The sequence below is a fragment of the Quercus robur genome, chromosome 9 (assembly GCF_932294415.1).
Source record: "Quercus robur chromosome 9, dhQueRobu3.1, whole genome shotgun sequence".
Taxonomy (NCBI): Eukaryota; Viridiplantae; Streptophyta; class Magnoliopsida; order Fagales; family Fagaceae; genus Quercus; species Quercus robur.
The window spans coordinates 32,545,240-32,566,449 of record NC_065542.1 but is presented as its reverse complement, the minus strand read 5'-3'; the positions used below and the strand labels follow the sequence as shown (position 1 = coordinate 32,566,449).

General features: G+C 45.2%; 1 protein-coding gene and 1 non-coding gene across 2 annotated transcripts; both read left to right on the top strand.

Annotated features, from left to right (window-relative positions):
• The first annotated feature begins 10,220 nt into the window (after nt 1-10,220).
• On the top strand, nt 10,221-15,131 carry LOC126700974 (uncharacterized). The gene is made up of 3 exons (XM_050399132.1): nt 10,221-10,972; nt 12,728-14,240; nt 14,373-15,131. Exons 1-3 carry the CDS (start codon nt 10,221-10,223, stop codon nt 15,129-15,131), a joined length of 3,024 nt encoding a protein of 1,007 aa, XP_050255089.1.
• Nucleotides 15,132-20,478: 5,347 nt separating this feature from the next.
• Nucleotides 20,479-20,640, top strand: LOC126701303 (U1 spliceosomal RNA). Its single transcript, XR_007647284.1, has one exon. It is a non-coding gene; the product is annotated as a U1 spliceosomal RNA (small nuclear RNA).
• Nucleotides 20,641-21,210: the final 570 nt, after the last annotated feature.

Sequence of the window (21,210 nt, the reverse complement as noted above, 5' to 3'; positions counted from 1 at the left end):
TGAATCAACCGAGGAGGAAAAATGCGAAGATCTAGAAAAGGTAGCCGTTGGCGTTGATTCGGAAAAGTTCTTTCAAGTCGGCTCAGAACTACCTCCCTAAGAGAAAGAAGAACTGATTGGGTTTCTTAGAGAAAACGTGGACGTGTTTGTGTGGGACGCCTACGAAGCCCCAGGGGTTGATCCGAGTTTCATCTACCACCACCTAAACGTTAACCCATCCATTACTCCCAAAAAGCAACCACCCCGGCACCCATCGAAGGAGCATGCCAACGCTTTTAGGGACGAGGTGATGAAGCTCAAAAAAGCAAGGGCTATTAAGGAAATTTTTTATCCCAAGTGGTTGGCCAATACTGTAGTGGTAAAGAAGAAGAGCAGAAAATGGCGAGTTTGCGTAGACTTCATCGATCTTAATAAAGCCTGCCCAAAAGATTCGTTCCCTATGCCTCGGATAGATCAGTTGGTAGATGCAATCGCGAGCCATCCTCGAATGAGCTTCTTGGATGTCTTTCAAGGATATCATCAAATACCATTGGCCCCAAATGACCAAGAAAAGACAGCTTTTGTCATTCCCATTGGAAACTACCATTACAAGATGATGCCTTTTGGTTTGAAAAATGTAGGGTCCACTTACCAAAGGATGATGACCAGAATGTTTGAGCCACAGTTGGGTAAGAGCATTGAAGTCTATATAGATGACATAGTGTTAAAGAATAAGGTAGTGTCCGAGCACGTGAGAAACCTCAGGGACATTTTTGAAATTTTGAGGAGACACAAACTGCATCTCAATGCGTCCAAATGTTCATTTAGGGTAAGATCAGGAACAATCTTGGGCTATATGGTGACCCACAGGGGGATCGAGGTCAGTCCTGATCAAATCAGGGCCGTAAATAGCTTGCAGCCACCTTGGAATCCCAAGGAGGTCCAAAAGCTTACCGGCATGATTACTACCTTAAACGTTTTATTTCTCGATTGGCAGACAGGTGTAGACCTTTCTTCTTCTTATTGAATAAATGGAAGGGATTTGAATGGACTGAAGAATGTGCTTTGGCCTTCCAACAACTTAAAGAATATCTATCTCGACCACCGATCATGTCCAGTCCCGAGGCCGATGAAGTCTTGTTCGCCTACATTGCTGTGGCCCCTCATGCAGTAAGCCTAGTGTTAATTCGAATGAACAACAGCGTACAACAACCAGTCTATTACGTGAGTAAATCATTGCATGAAGCCAAGATCCGCTACCTACCACTAGAAAATGTCATCCTAGCAGTGGTTCAAGCTACACGAAAGCTTCCCCATTACTTCCAGGCACACACAATTATCGTTCTAACCCAGCTTCCGCTCAGGTCCATAATTCGTAGTGTTGATTACACAGGGAGAGTTGCTAAGTGGGGCACGATTCTAGGGGCTATTGTCATCAAGTACATGCCTCGTACCTCCGTCAAGGACCAAGTCCTCGCAGATCTGGTAGCTGAATTTGTTGAACCCTCGCTAGAAGAAGAAGCAGGGGCGCAAGGCATGGATGAAAAATCAGTTGGCACAATCTCTCTACAAGGGCCCACATACTGGAAAATATATGTTGATGGTGCAGCAAACCAAAAGGGCTCCAAAGTGGGGCTAGTTCTAATTTCCCCTGAAAGGATTACCATCGAAAAATCACTAAGACTGGGCTTCCCGGCCACAAATAATGAGGCTGAATATGAAGCCCTCCAGGAGGGAATGTCCATGGTTCAAAAACTGGGCGGAAAAGCAGTAAACATGTTCTCAGACTCTAGACTGGTCGTTGGCCAAGTAAATGGGGAGTTAGAAGCAAGAGACGAAAGAATGCAAGGCTACTTAGACCAAGCTAAATGCCTACAATCACACTTCAATTATTTTAGCTTACTACACATCCCTAGAAATGGAAACACATATGCCGACTCCTTGGCCACGCTTGCCACCTCCTCGGCTCAAAGTTTGCCCCGAGTCATCCTTGTGGAAGATTTATACAAACCCTCAGTGCCGAAGAGAGAAGTGATCCATGTCCACCATGTCAGAGTGGGACCTAGCTAAATGGACCCTTTAGTACTGTTTCTAAAGGAAGACATTTTGCCCGAAGAAAAGACCGAAGCTAACAAGATATGGAGAAACGCTTCTCAGTTCTGGCTATCCGAGGACCAGAAGCTGTATAAACGCTCATTTTCTGGACCATACTTACTCTGCATAGACCCTGAGGCCTCAGAACTAATCCTGGAGGAGTTACACGAAGGGATTGGTGGAAGCCACACCGAAGGCAGGTCCTTATTTCATAGGGCCATCATCCAAGGCTACTGGTGGCCAAACATGCAGAAAGAAGCACACGAATACGTGAAGAAGTGTAACCAGTGTCAAAGATTTGCGCCAAACATACATCAACCAGGAGGGATCCTCAATCCACTGTCCAGCCCTTGGCCATTCGCTCAGTGGGGTTTGGATATTGTGGGGCCTTTTCCCAAGACAGCAGGGAACAAAAGGTATCTGCTCGTCAGCACTGATTACTTCACTAAATGGGTTGAAGCTAAACCTTTAGTGAATATCAGAGATGTGGACATCAAAAAGTTCGTCTGGAAAAACATTGTTACCCTGTTCGGGGTCCCTCACACCCTCATCTCGAACAATGGTCTTCAGTTCGATAGTAAGGCCTTCAAGAGGTACTGTTGTGAATTGGGAATTACGAATAGATATTCTACCCCAGCCTACCCCTAGGGGAAAGGGCAAGCCGAGGCTGTAAACAAGGTCATAGTGAACAGACTTAAGAAGAGGTTAGATGATGCGAAGGGAAGATGGGTGGAAGAACTGCCGCATGTCCTGTGGACGTATCGACCCACACCTCGCAGGTCAACAGGAGAGACCTCCTTTTCAATGACTTACGAGGCCAAGGCTGTTATTCCTCTCAAAACGAGTTTTCCAATGCTAAAAACCAGCTCATTCTATCCGAGCAGCAACAATGAGCTGCTAGAAAAAAGCTTAGACCTTATCAAAGAAAGAAGGGAAAGGGCAATGGTCCAACTGGCCTACTACCAACACAAGCTTAAGCAAGGTTATGATGCCAAAGTAAAGCCAAGGCCACTAGTGCCTAGGGACTTAGTGTTAAGGAAAGTTCTGGGCATTGCAAAAAATCCAGCATGGGGAAAGCTTGAATTACTTCAGACATTTATTCAAGTATTAAACAGAACCTAAGTCCTGCATGGCTCCTCGAATCACAGGCGTAGGGGAAATTAATTACTTCAAACATTTATTCAAGTATTAAACAGAACCTAAGTCCTGCATGGCTCCTCGGACCACAGACTTAGGGGAAATTAATTATTTTGGACATTTATTCAAATATTAAACAAAACCTAAATCCTGCATGGCTCCTCAAACCACAGGCTTAAGGGAAATTAATTACTTTAGACCTTTATTCAAGTATTAAACAGAACCTAAGTCTTGCATGGCTTCTCGGACCACAGGCTAAGGGGAAATTAATTACTTCTAACACTTAAAGAACGTCTTTATGAGTGTTAGACAGAACATAAGATACGAGGGATATCTCTTACGGCTCTCAAGTCTAATATTCACTATGTAAGAGTTAATTCGTATCATGAATGTAAAATATCTCTATCCTATTCACACTTAGCTAGATTTCTTGAAATACGAATAATGAATTACTATTGGAAATGTAGCAACAACAGTCCAGGCCCATTCATAATGACAATAAAGTTAAAAGCAATGAAAATAAAAACCCAAAAAATAGAAAAGAAGTTCATTCATTAACTTAAAGAAAATTTATATTACAAGCAGTGGCAAAAGCCACAGAAATGAAAAAAAAAAATAGAATAACAAAAGAAAATCCTACATCTAGAATTCTAGGCCTTGTCCTTAGGTGGATCATTCTTGGGGTCAGCAGCCTCAGAATGAGCACCTTCAGCTTTGGATTTAGATTCAACGTCCTTGGCCAGTGAGACGACATCTCTGATTGTGAGGGAGCCCTCGGATGGCTTATCCTTTATTGGTGGCTGAGCCTTCTTGTCCACTCCTGCCCCCCTAGGAATGTCGGTGTCAGGAAGGGCGGCCTGAGCTGGAAGGAGCTTCTCGGCAGGAGGGTCCGAATCAGGAATCTCTCGAATATCCTCTAGGTAGAAGATATTCTCGACCCTCCTAAGCTCAAAGTCTGCAGGGACTCCCCCCGGTCCATTGCCACTCCCCAAGACTCAATGCAGTAGTCCCTGCAAACCACAGCCACCTCATCAGTCAACCTGGTCTCTGTGTCCCGCACCCCACGCTCATAAAAGGCCTTCACCATGGCCTCAGCTGCTTCCCTGGCCACCCGAGCCGCCTCCTTGGCTTGCTGCAGCTGCGTCTTGAGGTCTAGGACCGCTTGCTTCTTGGTGGCCAGGTTTATTATTGTTACATGCAACTTCTGGTGCATGTCCTCGGCCTACCTCTCTATGGTCTTAAGGCCCGCCACGGCACTATCTTAGGCCTAGATAGCCTCTTTGACCTTCTCGGCCAGGCTCTCCTTCTCCTACCTAAGGGTTTCAGTAGCTTTTTCAACCATGAGATGGGACTAAACCTCAGCGTTCACCTCCTCTTGGGAGTTTTTAACCCATTCCTTGGCCAAGTAGATTTGCTGGGTAACCTGCATAAAGGTAGTGGAGGGATCATCAAAACATGGGCAACAAGTAAATAAACGTAGAATCCGGAATTTGAACAATGAAGGGTTTTTGGTTTACCATTGCAAGGTCCCTCTTCAACGACATGAAGAGGTCCGGTTGCCTTGTATTCCTAAGCCCATCCATGTCTCAAGGCAGGAGAAGCGGCTACTCCAAAACCTCAGCAAGGTATGTTGCTCGTCCCCTCTAGGACTCTCAAAGCATCGCGTCCCAGGAAATGGGAGCGTCATCTAACTCAAGCCGAAGGGACCAAGTACGCTGCCCCCTTCGAACTACAGCCTCATCTCGACTATCTATGACTTGGTCCTTTTATCTTTAGGCTCTTTGGCCTTCTTCTGCTGTTTGGCCTTCTGAGGTTCGACCTTACCCTCCTCCAAGTCATCAACTAGCCTTTTCCTCCTCAGATTCTGATTGGCCTGCAACCCGAGGTCAGTGGGAGGAGGAGGAGGAGGAGGGAGGCTGGTAGGAACCTGTACCTTAGGGGCATCCTTGGAGGATTATCCCTTGTTCCTATTGGCCATTAAGCCCTTTAAACCAAACCTCTGCTTCAGATCCATGCCTTCTTCTTCAATTTCTTGGCTGGTATCAATCCGAGCAACTATCAACCTCGGAGAATGTGCCGCGGAGAATCGATCAAGATCTGCGTCAAAGTCCGAGAGCTCTAATGGCCTTGTCGGCATTTCACTCTTGTTAAAGAGAAAATGATCGATCTCAGCTTCGAGGGATAAGTGAGTAGAATTAATCTCCTCTCTTGGAGCGGCTACCCCTTGGAGAACACATTAAGCGGGCAGCTGAATGGGTGGTAAGTCTCTTCGAGCTAAGAATCTCGGCTTGGAAACGTCAATCCGAGCCAATCTAGAACTCCCGGCCCTTATTGCCTGGCCTATGTCCTGGAAGATACCGGACAGCGGCTCGTAATCCAAAATGAGATGAGCGGCCTTCAACTGCCCGTCTTCGCTCACGAAAATCTCCGACCTTAAAAGGTAGTTAAGAGCTTGAACGTTGACCAAACTGATCCTCGGGGTGACATGTTCTTTGACTGCAAAACATCCAAAAGGGAGGTTGTGGTTAGTCCGAGAGAACAAATAACTAAAACAAGTAAAGGGAAAGCTTAGAAGACAAGATCCTAGCCAAGGGACCTGATCCTAGAGTAGCCTACCTAGTGTTCCTTCCTTAACTGGGCAGTGAAGATCGTCATGCCATTCCCTAGAAACGACCAGATAATCGTCCTTCAAGCCTTTGTTGGATTTAGGAAGGCAAGATATCAGCCTCACCTCGTCGGACTGAGATTTGAGGTAATATGCCCCGAAAAGGGAGTGGCACTCGTACAAGTGAGCAACATCGTGCCATGTGAGGCCGAGATTCATCTGGTCATTTAGAGTATCTACGCACCCTAAAACTTGGAACATATTGACGGCGCATTGGTGGGGGGTCAGCCTATGGTTAAGCAAGTAGTCTCTAGTTATCCTATCTATGGGGAGCGTCATTCCTCCCTCTATGAAAGCGATCATAGGAATGACGACCTGGCCCGTCTCTCTGTTAGTTAGTATTTGGTCCGAAGGGCAATATTCTAAACCCACTCTTTGTGGGATATGGTATCTGGTTCTAAAACCCTCCATATCGGCTAGCAAATCTACTAGGTGCTTAAACCTACCCATCTAAGTGACCAGAAATGACACAGAGAAAGGGTTATAAAAAGAAAAAAGGTCATGGAAGAAGGCCAAGAAAAAAAAAAGAATATAAAGAAATGAAAGACTTACAGGAATATGTATACTAAATCTCTTAAACTTTCAGAAAGACTCGCAAAGAATCCTTACAAGAAACGGCTATGGAGACTCAAGAACTTAGAATGTTTTGTGAGACGAGGTGCTGGAGTTCTCTGGAGCACTTGAAGGTTTTTTGAAGAAAAGAGGAAAATGATTTCCCTCAGGGCTTTATATAGAGGGGGAGAGTAAGTGGGAATACTCCCACTCAAAATTCTAGGGAAATGTCAACCGTTAGATTAGCACCTCACCGTTGGATGTGGGGAGACATAAAGCCGCCTGGAGTAATTAATGACGCCTCGTGAGCTACGAAGCGTCAATAACAATTATGAGGCACGTAAAACCGCACTCCCACACGTGTAAATATCAAAATCACACTTTTTCTCCTCGGATAAGAGGGAAAAAACCGGAATTTTGAGGGGTTATTGTAGGGGTAAAAGCCCAAAATCATATGTTGGGCTTTGGGCTTCACCCGGGACAATTGACAAGTCCGAGGAGAGGCAAATGGTTGTTAAAGGGACTCCCGGTTAAAGTCTCATAAACAAGGAATACATGAAAGATGATCCGAGGAGAAATACCTCCTCAGATGCGATGGATGTAGCTCAAATGCGTACTCTAGCAATTAGAGGGTCCCTCCAAAAGGCCTTAGCGATAAGAATGTGCCTCATAAACATACGGGAAAGAAGGAAACACAAAATATCTAAGGAAAAGCTGTTACCACCGCATTAAATGCATTGCAGCTACTTTTTTTGCCGCATTTATGTGGAGAGGACTTCTGAACAGTGCTGCCTTGGTTACTATAACTCACAGAAGGCTGAAGAGCTGATGGGATGGGCACTCAAGTGGGGACTCAGATGATCAATAAGTGTAGGATCAAGATGGCTCAAAAAGGGCTATATAATGTGAGAGACCCCCATGAGATGGGGATCGGAAAAATAGAAAGAGAACACTGAGCAACCTAAATTGTCTCAATATCCAACTGTGATCAACATATACAATTGTAACCTCCTTAGACTAAAAGTCCATTGACATCAATATCTCTTATTTGTGTTTGACTGTCATTTAATTCAAGACTTGTCGTTGTACAACTCATTAGGTCCTAGTTCTTCAACTCATTCTCTACAAATTCATTATATTGGGCCTCAAATTGTGTCCCTACAGGTCTTTTCATGGAATAATTTACGAAAATTTTTAGGTTGTTACTTCGACAGAATTGTTTATACTTTAAAATGTACAATACCCAATTTCAAATAAGTGAAATGGGGTATGATAAGATTTATATACAAAAAAAATTATTTAACTCACATAAATCTTATTACATATCTACGTATTTTTGTGAATCGAAAAATGTAGTAACCCTAAATTGTGATTAGTGGAAGGTATTGACCTATAAAAAAAGAGAAATGTTATATCCACAATATTTTCACAACATTTTTATCTCATCATAAATAAATAAAATAAAAAATTTCTTTTGCAACATCTCCTTTCTTTTTCCCTCTCCTTCACGTCAAGTTGGTTTTTTTTTTTTTTTTTTTTTAAAACCTTACTTTTTTTTAATGGGAAAAAACCCTTATCCTTATCCCCTTTTTTTTTTTGAATTATTATCCTTATCCCATCATCTCATGTACTTTTTATTTTTTTTAATTTTAATGAGATTATTTAATGTAGTTAATAGAATATTCAATTATCCACTAACATATCTCAGTTATCTATGTAAAAAAAAATTAAATTAAATCAAATCCCACGTTCACCCATTTTTCTAAATTTTAGCATACCTCTTCAAAATTTAAAATTTAAATTACTCACAACTTTTAAAGTCTTTTCTTTTTACAATTTGTTTAGTAGAGGATTCTAATAGCCCAACCACAACTTCTCCTAAATTCTAATTACGGTTTTTATTTGAGTTTGTACTTAGCTGTAAAGGTTGTAATTATCTTTTAGTTGTAACTCATGTATATTTTTATCAAGTGTATATTTTCAATATAAATACAAAAATGTGGACAACGGTGAAATTTCTGCTGTCCACCTTCAATTTTACAGTATTATCTTACAAACTAGCCTCTGAGTACGCGCGTGATGAAAATATATTTTCATCACAAAAAAAAAAAAAAAAAAAAAAAAAAAAAAAAAAACCTAGGGGTGTGATAAAAAAATTCTTTCACCCACAAACACTTAACACTCATCACACCCCTAGGTTTTTTTTTGTGATTGGAAAATATATTAATCTCAAATTATAATTTCACGCGCGTGCCCAAAGGCTAGTTATATATGATTTTTTTTTTTTTTTTTTTTAGAATACTAAGTATTTTTAACACACACACACATAGAGAGAGAGGGGAAGGTTTTTTAAAGAAACTTACAGTGGTATATATCCAAAAGAGCCTAACTTTTGAATACACAGCACAGACTTTAAACCTCTTTAACTCACACTCATTTTCTAATCATCACACCCCTAGGTTTTTTTTGTGATTGGAAAATATATTAATCTCAAATTATAATTTCACGCGCATGCTCAAAGGCTAGTTATATATGATGTTTTTTTTTTTTTTTTTTTTAGAATACTAAGTATTTTTAACACGCACACACATGGAGAGAGAGGGGAAGGTTTTTTTAAAGAAACTTACAGTGGTATATATCCAAAAGAGCCTAACTTTTGAATACACAGTGTACGACACCGAGATCCTAAGACCCATATGGGCCCTGGGCTCGGGCCAAGTGGAACAGCCCCATCGCCCTAAACCCTTCTTGAAACTGCCTTCATAAAGAACGAGTTTTGGGCCTCGGATCCTGAGCTGTGCTCGGCATAAAACTTCCCAAACAATCATATAAACCCTGTCTGGGCAGGTCATGGGATGCTCGGGGAACATCACTACCGAGCAAATTCGCTTGAGCTGGAACCAAGTTCCAAGGCCATAATTGTTACATCCCACTCTCACCTAAACACCCACTTAAAATAGATAATATTGGACCTTCAATTGCACTAGCGATGGCAGTAATCATGATCTCCCCACTAACATAAACTATAAATAGCAGAAGTTGGGGAAGATGAAGGAGTTCAGAAAAAAAGAGTGAAAACAGTCATTTAGAGAGGGGAGGAACATTACTTTGAGTCTCTGTGCCGAGACCTAAAGTAGGAAATCTTGAAACCCACCTTACAAATAAATTGTGAGCCCAAGTGAGATTGAGCCCAACAGTCTCATTTTAGGCTTGCACAATTGGCGCCTACCGTGGGGCTCTCCTACAAAGCTGTGGTTCGACTGAGACTCAAATAAGGGAAATGTCCGAACAACATTCGGGAGGGCGTACAGAGAGCGGTTCCGTGGGATCTTCTCGGGGGTCCACATGGCGGGAAAGAAGATAGAAAAGGCGCGAGGATAGGGAGCGCCTGCGAGGAGAGGAAGAGTCTGGCCTGGGAAAAGGGTCGGATCAGACCCGTCGAACGGTGTCGGGTGTCTCGGGACACAGGCAGTATGATGACAGAGATCGAGAGCTGGAGCAGTTGCGCAGACTGGTGATGGATCTAGAACTGGAAGCAAGGGGTCGACGCCAAGAAAGGGACCGCCACCACCGGCAAAGGAGAAATGATAGCACAGGAGATCGGGGCGAAGAGAGCTCTAGCCAATCCGGTACACGACGATTCCAAAACTGATCACCCTCTCAAGAATCACACCGGCGTAGGAATCACTCACATTCCCGAGAGACACGTCACTGCCGGAACCGTTCGCGTTCGCATGGATACGAGGACCGAGGGTCTGATTCGCCAGAGGAACGGCAACCCCACAGTGCTGCCATGGACTCCATGAGCCGAGCCTTACGAAGGGCTGCTCGGTCACCATTCTCAGACGAAATTGAACGGGCCCCTATGCCGAGTAGATTTACAAGACCGCCATTCAATTCCTACAACGGGAAGACGGACCCTGTGGAGCATGTCAGTCATTATATCCACATGATGTCCTTGCTTGCACACAATGATGCCTTGATGTGTAAGGTATTCCCCTCCAGTCTCGGTTCCACGGCCCTGAGATGGTTCAACGGGTTACGAAAAGGCTCCATTCGTAGCTTTGCCGAACTGATTCAAGAATTCGGCAGTAGATTCATGACATGCAGCCGAGTGCCGCAGCCGGTGGATGCGCTACTTTCCATAAAGATGAGGGTCGGTGAAACCCTTCGGAGTTACGCCAGCCGGTACTGGGAACTCTACAACGAGATCGGTGGAGGAAATGAGAAGATAGCGGCAAGCACCTTCAGGATGGGGCTCCCCGAAGATTCTAAATTACGGGAGTCGTTGACGAAAAGACCTCCCGAGGATATGAGGCAACTTATAAGGCGCAGTGAGGAGTATAAACGCCTGGAAGATGATCAGCTACAAAATAAGGGGAAAGCCCCGTTACTCGGGAGATCTCAGCAGGGCATTATCCCAGCAAGACCGAAAAAAGATTTCAAGATGCAAGAGCCAGAGGCGCAAATTGAGGGAGTTAATGTGGCGTTCAAAGAACCTGTGCACAAAATTCTAGATTGGATTAAGAACGAATCATTCTTCAGGTGGCCGAACAAAATGGGGGGTAACCCATCTCGGAGGAACCAAAACTTGTATTGCACATACCATAGGGACAAAGGACACACCACCGAGCAGTGTCGGGTACTGAAAGATCATCTCGGGCAGTTAGTAAAAGTAGGGTATCTGAAAGAGTTTGTAGTGGACTCCGCTGACCAAGATTCCGGCCAGGGCGTTCAGCAGAGAAGGAATCCCCTCCCACCACCGCTGGGAGTGATCGAAGTCATCCACGCTGCCCCGAGAGGTACGGTAGCAGCTAAAGGGTTACTGACGGTGGCCTGCACAGAAGGAGAATCACCCGAGAAGAGGATGAAAGTTGGTCGGCTAGCCATCTCTTTTGGCAAAGAAGACTTGCAAGGGACGATCCAACCTCATGATGATGCGTTGGTAGTAACAGCTCGGATAAGCGGATTCTTGGTAAAAAGAGTGATGATAGACCAAGGAAGCAGAGCCGACGTGATGTACCCAGACCTGTTCGAAAGGCTCGGATTGAAGAGTCAGGATTTTGGCGAAGTATGACACGCCATTGGTCTCGATTGACGGAAGGGTCGTGGTTCCCGAAGGGCAAATTTCTCTCTCGGTGGACATGGAAGGCAAGGAAGTAATAGTGACCTTCATAGTAGTCCGGTCATTCTCACCGTACACTGCAATCCTGGGAAGGCCGTGGATCCACGCAATGAAGGCCATTCCATCCACCCTACACGTGAAAATGAAATTTCCCACCGAGTATGGAGTCGCCGTGGTGCGAGGGAACCAACGAGTGGCTAGGCAGTGTCTGGTCGCCGCGGTCAGATGGAAAAACGAACAGCTCGGACGAGCGGAGGAGACCGAAAAAGAGCCTTTATAGCAATCACAGAAGCCTCGAGGGGAAACGGGGGCGGACGTTGCCGAGGAGGTTTTAAAGGTCAGAATTTTTCTGAACGAAGACAGGTATTTCCAAATAGGCGTGAGCATGAACGACCGAGAAAAGGTAGAAATGTTGTTGTTTCTTTTATAGAATGCGGATGTCTTTGCCTGGAGTCCGTACGAAGTGCCCGGCGTAAATCCTGAATTCACTGTCCACAAGCTCAACGTGGACCCATCATTCCCCCCGAAAAAGCAAAAACCGAGGAGAGCATCGAAGGAGCATGCTGACGCGGTGAACTTGGAAGTCCAGAGGCTGAAGGAAGCAGGGGCGATAAAAGAAATATTCTTCCCGAGGTGGTTAGCAAATACGGTGGTGGTGAAGAAAAAGAATGGTAAATGGAGAGTTTGTGTGGATTTCACAGACTTGAATTGGGCATGCCCCAAGGATCCGTTCCCAATGCCCAAGATTGACCAACTAGTAGACGCCACGTATGGGCACCCGAGGATGAGCTTCTTGGATGCTTTCCAGGGGTACCACCAGATTGCCTTGGCTCCCGAGGACCAAGAAAAGACAGCATTTATTTCCCCGAGTGCTAACTATCACTACGAAGTCATGCCGTTTGGGTTGAAGAATGCCGGTGCCACATACCAGCGGATGATGACGAGGATGCTCCGAGAGAAAATTGGGTGCACAGTGGAAGTATACATTGACGACATGGTGGTAAAGAGCAAAAAGGAGTCACAACACACGGAAGACCTCCGGGGAGTATTTGAGATACTCCGGGGAGTATTTGAGATACTCCGGAAGCACAAGTTGCGCTTGAACGCCGAGAAGTGTACTTTCGGTGTGGGGGTTGGAAAGTTCTTGGGTTATCTGATTTCTACTTGGGGGATAGAAGCCAATCCCGACCAAATAAACTCCGTGATCGCCTCATACCACCGAGCGATTCGAAGGAAGTACAGGTGCTAACCGGGATGTTAGCCGCCCTAAACCGATTCATCTCCAAATTCGCGGATCGCTGCAGACCATTTTATCAACTTCTGAAGAAGTGGAAGGTGTTTCATTGGGACGAGGAATGCGACAAGGCCTTTCGAGAACTGAAGGAGTACTTGGCAAAAGCACCCATGTTAACAGCCTCGGAGTCCGAGGCGGATTTGTTTATGTACCTCTCAGTGTCTGACCATGCCGTGAGTGCTGTGTTACTAAGAGACCAAGGAGTACAGCAGCCAGTGTATTACATAAGCAAAACCTTAGTAGATGCCGAGACGAGATACCTGCCCCTTGAGAAGCTAGTTTTGGCACTAGTGCACGTCACGAGGAAGTTGCCGCATTACTTTCAGGCTCATACGGTATTCGTCCTCACCGAATATCCCCTGCAGTCGTTGCTAAAGAGATCGGACTTCACGGGCCAAATAGCCAAATGGGGAACTCGTTTGGGTTCGTTCGACATAAGGTACCGACCGCGAAGCTCGGTAAAGGGACAGGTTCTTGCTGACTTCATTGCAGAATTCACCCCCAAGAGCGATGGGAAGATAATATGTAATGCGGAGCGTCGTCCATGGAAAGTGTTTGTAGACGACGCTTCGAATGCTATGGGGGCTGGAGCTGGTATTGTCATAATCACCCCGAAGGGCATACGATTAGAACACTCCTTCAGATTAGGATTCAAAACCTCAAACAACGAAGCCGAGTACGAGGCCTTCCTGGCCGGGTTGAGGGCCGTATTGTGTTTAGGCGCGAAAGATGTTGAGATTTATTCGGACTCTCGACTGGTCGTTTATCAAATCTTAGGAAGCTTCGAAGCTCAGGACTCTCGGATGAAAGCCTATCTGAGTGCAGCTAAGCAGATCATTGGCTGGTTCGGGACAGTGAAGGTAGCCCAGGTAGGTCGGGCACAAAACAGACATGCCGACTCGCTGGCCACATTGGCTTCATCCTCTACCGAGAATATACCTCGGGTAGTCAAGATAAAGCTTATAAGGGAGCCAAGCATCGAGGTGAAAAGTGATGACAACCTAGCTGGGGTTGAAGTTGCCATGATGTCAATGGCAAATCCGTGTTGGATGAACCCGATCATAGACTTCATAGCTGAGGATAAAGGTCCGGACGATGAAAAGGAGGCCAAAAAGATTCGTCGAGTGGTTTCCCGGTACTGGCTGTCGGCAGATCGCAAGTTGTACCAGAGGTCTTTCGCAGGCCCTTACCTTTTATGTCTACATCCTGAGAAAGTGAACGAACTTCTGACCGAGCTGCATGATGGAGTGTGTGGTGGCCATGTCGGGGGACGGTCTCTAGCGCACAGGGCCATGACCCAGGGGTTTTGGTGGCCACAGATGCAGAAGGATGCCGTGGAATATGTCAAGAGGTGTGAACAATGCCAAAAGCACGCCCCTCTGATCCACCAACCGGCAGGTCGTCTAAACCCCGACAGCAGCCCATGGCCGTTCGCACAATGGGGGCTAGACATCCTCGGCCCGCTTCCCCGAGCAACAGGTAACCGCCGTTTTGTATTAGTGGCTGTGGATTACTTCATGAAGTAGGTGGAAGCCGAGGCCTTAGCCAACATTCGGGATATCGACGTGAAAAAGTTTGTGTGGAAAAACATAGTCACAAGGTTTGGGGTACCGAACTCACTAGTATCAGACAACGGGCTACAATTCGATAGCAAAGCTTTCCGAGCCTTCTGCAGCGATCTTGGCATTAAGAACAAGTACTCAACCCCGGCATACCCTCAAAGCAATGGCCAAGCTGAGGCAGTGAACAAGACAATTTTGAACGGGTTGAAGAGGAGGTTGGACGGGGCAAAGGGAAGATGGGTTGAAGAGCTGCCTAACGTTTTATGGGCTTACCGTACGACTCCCAGAAGATCCACGGGTGAGACCCCTTTCTCTTTGACATATGGGGCAGAGGCCGTAATACCAACCGAGGTGAGCTTGTGCAGTGCACGGGTCGCAGGATTTGACCTTAGCTTGAACGCCGACCTGATGATGGAGCGCTTGGACTGGTTAGAAGAATGCCGGGAGGCCGCAACCATACGACTCGCGGAGTACCAGCAGAAACTGTCCCAGAGATATAACCAATATGTAAAGGGGAGGGAATTCAGCGCCAGGGAACTGGTTCTAAGGAGGGTCGTGGGAAACATGCGAGACGTAGCTGCCGGGAAGCTTGCTCAAACATGGGAAGGGCCGTACAGGATTACCGCCATCGCTGGCGCGGGGGCTTACTACCTGGAAGATCTTGACGAGGGGCCGTTCCCTCAGCCATGGAATGCTCACAATTTAAAGAAGTTCTACCCGTGACCATCCATATAGTAAATGTAAGTCAAAACTTTGTACTTCGCTAAAGTCAAGATAATGATGAAGTTACTTGTCTAAGCTGTTTTCAATCCCGTCATTGCACATTAAGAGAATTGCTCGTTTTGTACAAAAAAAATTCTAAGGACAAAAGCCTCGTCCTCGATTCGATCAAAATCACCGAGCAGGCGGAAACCTTGTCGTTACAAAAAAATTCTAAGGACAGAAGCTTCGTCCTCGGTTCGATCAAAATCACCGAATAGGTGGAAACCTTATCGTTACAAAAAAAATTCTAAGGACAAAAGCCTCGTCCTCGGTTCGATCAAAATCACCGACCAGGCGGAAACCTTATCGTTACAAAAAAAGTTCTAAGGACAGAAGCCTCATCCTCGGTTCAATCAAAATCACCGAGCAGGCGGAAACCTTATCGTTACAAAAAAATTTCTAAGGACAGAAGCCTCGTCCTCGGTTCGATCAAAATCGTTGAGCAAGCAGAAACCTTATCGTTACAAAAAAAAAAAAAAAAAAAAAAAAAAAAAAAAAAAAAAAAAAATTCTAAGGATAGAAGCCTCGTCCTCGGTTCGATCAAAATCACCGAGCAGGCGGAAACCTTATCGTTACAAAAAAAATTCTAAGGACAGAAGCTTCGTCCTTGGTTCGATCAAAATCACCGAGCAGGCGGAAACCTTATCGTTACAAAAAAAATTCTAAGGACAGAAGCCTCGTCCTCGGTTCGATCAAAATCACCGACCAGGTGGAAACCTTATCGTTACAAAAAAAGTTCTAAGAACAGAAGCCTCGTCCTTGGTTCGATCAAAATCACCGAGCAGGCGGAAACCTTATCGTTACACCAAAAAAAAAAAAATTCTAGGGATAGAAGCCTCGTCCTCAGTTCGATCAAAATCACCGACCAAGCATAAACCTTATCGTTTCAAAAAAATTTTCTAAGGACAGAAACCTTGTCCTCGGTTTGATCAAATCGCCGAGCAGGTAGAAACCTTAACCCTTTTACAAATATTAATTGCAAATTCATTCTCGGATTATCCAAAGCACCGCACAACAGGTTTTGGGCAGCTCTCGGCCGGACTTACTACAGTATAAGAAACCGCTAACATAATCTAAGCAAACACGCAAATAAATAGAGAGTCATTCAACGAGTTGAAAGCAAAGTTAAAAAACAGAATTAATATCTCGACGCCAAAACTCGGCAATTGTTTTCGGGTCATCCCCGTGAAATAAGGAAATTGTTCGTTCACCACAACCTGGTGACGTAGGCAAATATACCATTGAAAAAATAAATTAAAAAAATGCTATAAAGATAAGTGAAAGCACGAAAAAACTAGACTGCAAATAATCAGCTAGAGGGCCAGGTTGGATCTGTCACTTCTTGCTGGACGGTCAAGGGGTAATACGGGTCTTCACCAAGAAGGTCTTGTACAGTTGGGATGCTGGTGGCCTCCATCTCATCTGGCTTGGCATGAGCATCGATCTGTTCAACCAGCTCCCTCATGCCTGCCGTTTCTTCCTCCTCAGCGGCAACCGGTGGATCATGCACGGTAGTAACGGGGCTCGGGAAAGGAATTTGGTCGGGGTCTCTTAGAGGGGAATCCTCATGAACTCCCAGAGCTTGAAGAGCGGCAAACCACCCGGCCTCAAAACCCAACTTCCGGGCCTGGGCCACTACCGGTTCTGCAAATTACTCGCATCAGCGAATCCCTCGTTGTACCACTTCTGCTCGCAGGCCTCCAGGGCTGCCCTCAGGTCGATTAACTCCTCGGCTTGAGAGGTGTTGAGGCTAATGGCTTCAGCTAGCTTCACGTCCGTTTCGTTCTGCTTAGCCAAAAGTTCAGCACACCTCTTCTCCGCCAGCACTCTATTTTTCTCCGCGGCAGCGGCCTTCTTCTCGGCGAATTCAGCTGCCTTTAGTTTTTCCTTTGTTGTTTTGGCAGCTGACTCCCGCGCCCCCTTCTTACGATCAACCTCCTCGGTAAGATCCCGTGTACGGCCAGCCAGTATGTGAGCCAGTTGAGCAACCTGGCAATCACAAAAGTTAGTACAGAAGTAGAAGTAAATGTATGGAAAGGAATAGACAACTAAGAAGTTACCGCAATAGCATGCCACTCTAACCAGCGCCCCACGGACTCCTCAGACCCCTCCTCGAAGGCATGCACGTCGTCGGGAAGAAGAAGACCCTCGGCCAGGGTCTGGGCAATACGGCCACCCTCGCCTTTCTCCCACAGCCGCACACAGGCAGTCGAAGGCAAAGGCTTGCTGTCCAACAAGAACTTGGGCTTCCACGCTGGAGCCGCTTGGGAGGAGGACACAACCCCTAGACCGACCTGGGTCTGCGGCTCGCAGATAACGATCCCCCTTGTTGGCTGGAGAGGAGTCTGGACGGCAGCATCTCCCGGACCCGTGGATGGTTGATCGGCGACTTTCTGTTTCTTACGGGCTCGTCTAGCTTGAGAAGAGGGTGGAGGGTGAGGCACTTGGCTCCAACCCTGAGAAGGTGGGGGTTGGATGGGTTTCCGTGCACCGGGCACGAAGCGATCAATAGTCATAACCTTCCTTGACACCATGTCTTCGCTGGGTTGGGTATCTTCAGCCGACAAGGCAGTCACTTCAATCGCGGGTTGCTTGGGATCCGCAACAGGGTTCTCAGGCTGCGCTTGCTCTTGAACAGGGTCCTCTTGTTGAATTACCTCGTGAGCTAACTCTCTAAGACGCCGAGACACACGTTCCGCGAACTCGTCCCGCAGAGGAGCTAGCTCGTCCGAGCAAGTGTAGCGCCTTCCAAACTCCCTCGCCTCCCCGGTTGTAAGCTTCGACGGCAAAAAGTTCGCGAACCGAACGTCAATATATGACAGCAGGAGACTATCAACTAATAGTGCCTGCTTAAAGGTCTGCTAGGTAGAGTAAACTGGCTCTACTCCGAGGATCAAGTGCGAGGCTCGGAGCTGTCCGTCCCAGTGCACGAATATCTTGGAACGAAGGATGAAGTTCAGGTCTTTCACGTGGACGGTTCTGATGTCCGGAACGAACACTTTGCCGTCTACAAAAGAACAAGTGTTATATCAATATCCGATGATGAAGATCTACTTCAATAAAGAGGAAAGAAAAGGAAAAAAGGAAAAACAGTTAGATCAAGGGATTGGTACGAACCCACTTCACACTGTGAAAGAGGGCAAGGGACATCCCCGGCAAACCAGTTGCCGCGCACCCGAACAAACTCCCCGACAGAGTTCCTATTCGAATCAGGTAGGCATGATCTTAGCCATACCCGATTATCTCTTGTTTTTAGGTAATAATTGGTAGCTTTGTTCCCATAGAGGCTATACATATGGTAATATCATGGTAATTTAACTGTAAATCAAAGGTTTGGTTCAACCTACTGACGCAACTAACTACCCGGTAAAAGCTGGGGGGAAGCTGGTCGAGACACAGTCCGTAGTACCTAAGTGTATCTGCTAAAAGGGGATCCACGGGGAATCTAACCCCACCCTCTATAATTGACATTAAAGGAAAAAAGGTTGTGCCTAGTCCTCGGTGGAGAGCGATTTCGCTCTCGTGGCAGTAAGCCACTTCCACGTCATCGGGAATATTAAACTTGCGCCTAAAAGTGGCCAAGGCAGCCGGGGCCTCCAAGAGATAAGAGTAGCCCATCTGTGACGCTAAATGCTATGAAAGGGAACTTGAAGAAATAAGCTGAAGGAATAGGAAGGGGAAGAGAACTTACTTTGGGTTCTAAGGGAGAAAAGAACTCTGGGCAGGTGAGTTAGCGCACAAAGAATTGGTCGGCAGAGAGTAAGCTCGAAAGATCAGAGGTGGAAAAAAAGTGAAAGAATGTTCTGAGGAAGGCTATTTATAGGATCAAAAAAGGGGCAAAGGAACGTTCAATCAAGCAATAAATGGGCACGATTCACGAATGACCCTGCGGATGCCAAGGATAACCGACACGCGCGCCACTTCGGTTCGTGAACCGTCAGGCAATAATGACAACTGAACCTGACGTCGCGGAACAACGCGTCTTTTGAGATGAGCATTAATGAGAAACCATAACCGCATGAATCCCAAGCCATAGGACTTTAGAGACCAAAAGGCTCGGCTGGCTCCTTGATTCTTCCCGGCAACCGGGTATGAATCAAGGAGGGGCTAATGTACGGCACCGAGATCCCAAGACCCATATGGGCCCTGGGCTCGGGCCCAATGGAACGGCCCCATCGCCCTAAGCCCTTCTTGAAACTGCCTTCATAAAGAACGAGTTTTGGGCCTCGGATCCTGAGCTGTGCTCGGCATAAAACTTCCCAAACAATCATATAAACCCTGTCCGGGCAGGTCATGGGATGCTCGGGGAACATCACTACCGAGCAAATTCGCCTGAGCTGGAACCAAGTTCCAAGGCCATAATTGTTACATCCCACTCTCACCTAAACACCCACTTAAAACAAATAATATTGGACCTTCAATTGCACTAGCGATGGCAGTAATCATGATCTCCCCACTAACCTAAGCTATAAATAGCAGAAGTTGGGGAAGATGAAGGGGTTCAGAAAAAAAGAGTGAAAACAGTCATTTAGAGAGGGGAGGAACATTACTTTGAGTCTTTGTACCGAGAATGACCCAAAGTAGGAAATCTTGAAGCCCACCTTACAAATAAATTGTGAGCCCAAGTGAGGTTGAGCCCAACAGTCTCGTTTAAGGCTTGCACACACAGCACAGACTTTAAACCTCTTTAACTCACACTCATTTTCTAATGCGGGATTAACCCATTGTTTTTTCTTTTGAGAATACTAAGTATATATGATGTGTGTATGTTAACTGCGATTATTTTTAATTGTACAACATCACAAGTTATGTAAAAGAAATGCCTTTTGTGCCTACAAATTAAAATTCTGAGTATGATCGTATGACTATTGTCTCTCCCCTTATTATGGTGACCTTAATTATCAGTTATCACAACTTGTAAAACTTCTGTATTAAATGAAAGACTTATATTTTGGTTGGCTTAAACTTCAAGTTCGTCCTTAACTTTTGTCAAAAAAGAAAAAAGTTCGTCCTTAACTACATTGGAGTAATTAATTTCCTGGAGCCTTCGAGGACCCTTTAAGAAATGCAATGTCATATAGCGTAGATACTCAGCCAGCATAATATTCTATATATATATATATATATATATATATAATAAATAATAAAAAGATTATCAAAAAGATTATATAAAATTTTTTTTTTTTTAATTATCATATTCTCTAAATCATTACATTGTGAGTCCTCGGGGTTTGTTGTCTTTTAAGAATCGTTTTTCAAAGTACCACATCGATTGGAAACAAGACAGGCGCAAGGCACCCAACGCAATATACTTTCCTGGACGGGGTCAATGGGTGATTCAAATGGCGCATGGCCTTGGTAGGTGACCTCTATTTGCACATAAAGGAGGGAAATACCAGCCTAAGGTCTTCCCAAGTGGAAGATCCTACATTATTATTTGTTGCACCGAGGGTCTGCGTGCAGCCTCATTAGAGAACAATTGATTACGGATCTGTTTTATCATTTGAAACTACTTCCATTAGAGAACAACTGTCTCATGGTAGTATGTCTCTGACAAATATGTCAAGACCTATCATCATTATGTATACTACATGTACTACCAAGACAATTGGTAATTACACATTTAGAAATAGGTAGCATATTTTTCATGTCATTGTTTTGTGTCTCAATTAAAACCTCTTTAAATAGGCTACCTTCTTCTTAAGAAGACACCCCCACATTTGAAGAATTATAAAAAAGTTATTTGACATTTCCATAATTCATAGTGTCTTACATATTTTCTTTGAGGCAACTAGTTACATAGTTTCTTCCATTCCTCCTTTGTTTTGTCCAAATGGATTGCACCATTCGCTCCACACATCATTGTTTTGCAGAACCATTTCAATTCCACTCAATGTTATCAATGATCATAATCACAAACGTTCTTTTTTTTTTTTTTTCGATAAGCACATACGTTCATTAAAAGCATAATATAACATTAAGTCAACAAATAGTTATTGCAAAGATACTATTTCACAAAACAGTGAATACACATGATGGC